This window comes from Sphaeroforma arctica (assembly GCF_001186125.1).
Source record: "Sphaeroforma arctica JP610 unplaced genomic scaffold supercont1.385, whole genome shotgun sequence".
Classification (NCBI taxonomy): Eukaryota; class Ichthyosporea; order Ichthyophonida; genus Sphaeroforma; species Sphaeroforma arctica.
In genome coordinates, this window is record NW_014040173.1 from 66,876 (window position 1) to 69,217 (window position 2,342).

Genomic DNA, 2,342 nt, shown 5'->3' on the forward strand with positions numbered 1-2,342 from the left:
TATACATATATACATATATAATATACATATATATATGTATATATATATCGAAGATACATATTACACTTTATTCACTTATTAGCTGAGTGGTTAAGTACCCTGCTTTTTGATCTGTACGTTGGGGGTGTGTCTCTTTGAAACTTTAAAGTAATTTGTTTACTAAGATACAATAGAAGTACGGAGTGGTTCAACGAGCAAGAGCTACATTTCTATCCTATTTTCGTGCCATGTCTGACGTAGTTGATGCGCACATAGTCAACGACGCGTTTTGTGTACATTCGTATTATTTACCACTCACAAGACTTATTCTAACAGTTTAGTTGTTCCTTGACGTCACGCATTCTCCATCTTAATCATATACAAATCATGCACTTGCTAAGCACACTGTTCATGAACCACGACTTTTAAAATATATATCATGCATAAAGCATCAAAGTAGCATTTCACACTCGCATAATATGTAAACATAAGTGCAAATGCAAGCTGGTGGTTAGCATTAATTTGAATATCTGATCCCCTAGCGTTCCCTACACTCCCTACTAGCATGCGGCAATACCCAGGAATGTGACAAGTGCGAGCAAATTATGTGCTTCGATTGCGGCGAAATTGACCATTGCTACGTATGCAAAACACTCATTTGTTCGGAGTGTGCCGGAGACTCCTGTGATGAATGTGGGTCTCGCATATGTGAAAACGAGAACTGTGAGAACACCTTGGTGTACTGCGACAACTGCTACGTAGTATACTGTGCCAGTTGTAAGATAGGCAACATCTTTAGCTGCACCCAATGCGACAAGACGCTGTGTAAAACATGCGAAGACCCAGATATGTTCGGATGCCTGTCTTGTGGAGCGCATAAGTGCAGAGAGTGCAGTGACTGCATCAATTGTGCCGGCTGTGGTGATGTAGTGTGCGAGCTGTGCGCAGACAATGGGGTGAAGTGCGATGAGTGTCGCGAACATCAATGCGGCGAGTGTGCGTTTCGACTTCTGTACTGCCAGGGCTGCCACGCCGAGGTGTGCATTGCGTGCGATATCAACGAAGCGTGTGACAAGGAGCTCTACGCGGACACTTCTGTAGATGAAGAAACAGAAGCATGCATTATCGGGAAGTGGGATAGTGAAACGGATGATAGTGTAGTCCCAGGTATATTAATAGATGTGGAAGGGAAGACACCGACTATGGGGATGGACGTGGAGGGTGGTTCGCGTGCGTTCGAATACTTCTGTATTAATTGCAGAGCTGGGATTGCGCGAGGAAAATGAGACACGTGTCATGGCGCGTTGTTTCTACGCGACCGAAATATTTTAAGCCACTCATTCACGTTCACCAGTCTGTAACACAAATTCACAAACATATTCACAAGCGAGTTCTCGAACACCGACTACGTCCACGTCATTGTGCGTCAGAGCGTAGGTCTATGTAAGTGTGGTTTGATAGATAATAGTTGATGAGCGTATCGCATACAATGCATGCAAGCCGCTAAAATATAAATGAAGTCATGACTCGCTAAGGCTGCACTGTTGACAAACAAATTCTGCGTGAAGATGGAACTAAATCGCCGTGCCAATAAATAATACTAAAACTATTCGCAGTTCGCCGGTGAGTGGTGCATATCTGCAAGTAGAAGCGCTCATATTGGCATGTCCCTCAAGAATTCGACTTCCCACATGCTTTTCGACGTTCAAGCATTTATGTAGGGAAGTACTAGCGTACTTCATCAATCTGGAAGGATTTTGGATGTCTGTAGGGAAGGGCAGAATCGCGAAGTGGAATTGACGCTGAAGTACGATACTGTCACACCATGGCCACGGCAACATATAATATTCGAGTTCACGGTGATTGACGTGGTTGGAATTGAATATGACAGGGGCACTATCGATACATACAACACGTAACGATACTACGCCTTTATGTGTTTTTAAATTGGTAGTTGTAGTAGTTGATCTTTTCAATCTATTTCCAATTTGGCTCTGTTGAATGCACCAATGACGACGTGGCAGACAGTCCCATTGGCCTACAAACTAGCACTAGACAAACCCCGGTAGCCTTATTCCAAGATATGCAAATACGATTACAAATCCACACGTGCACCGCGTATGATTTAGTGCCAAGATCATGTGCACGCCTTGAAAATATAAATCATCCACTGCACTACGCACTATTGAAAGACGGACAATCCACAATAGACCACTTCGTAGGGCTTTGTATGGTAAATAGCATTATCCGTGTAATCCGTCTGACCAAGAGAACCAAGCATAGCATAATAGATGGGAAGGAACTCTGAAAAGAAGATATAATAAGAGACTTTAGAATGACAGGATGAATCGACAACAGAGATA

General features: G+C 43.1%; 1 protein-coding gene across 1 annotated transcript; it reads left to right on the top strand.

Annotated features, from left to right (window-relative positions):
• Positions 1-539: 539 nt before the first annotated feature.
• On the top strand, positions 540-1,898 carry SARC_05799 (hypothetical protein; the record flags this gene model as incomplete). The annotated part of the gene is made up of 2 exons (XM_014300336.1): positions 540-1,203; positions 1,756-1,898. The coding sequence occupies exons 1-2, from the start codon at positions 585-587 to the stop codon at positions 1,896-1,898; spliced, it is 762 nt and encodes a 253-aa protein (XP_014155811.1). The 5' UTR covers positions 540-584.
• Between the last annotated feature and the right edge of the window lie 444 nt (positions 1,899-2,342).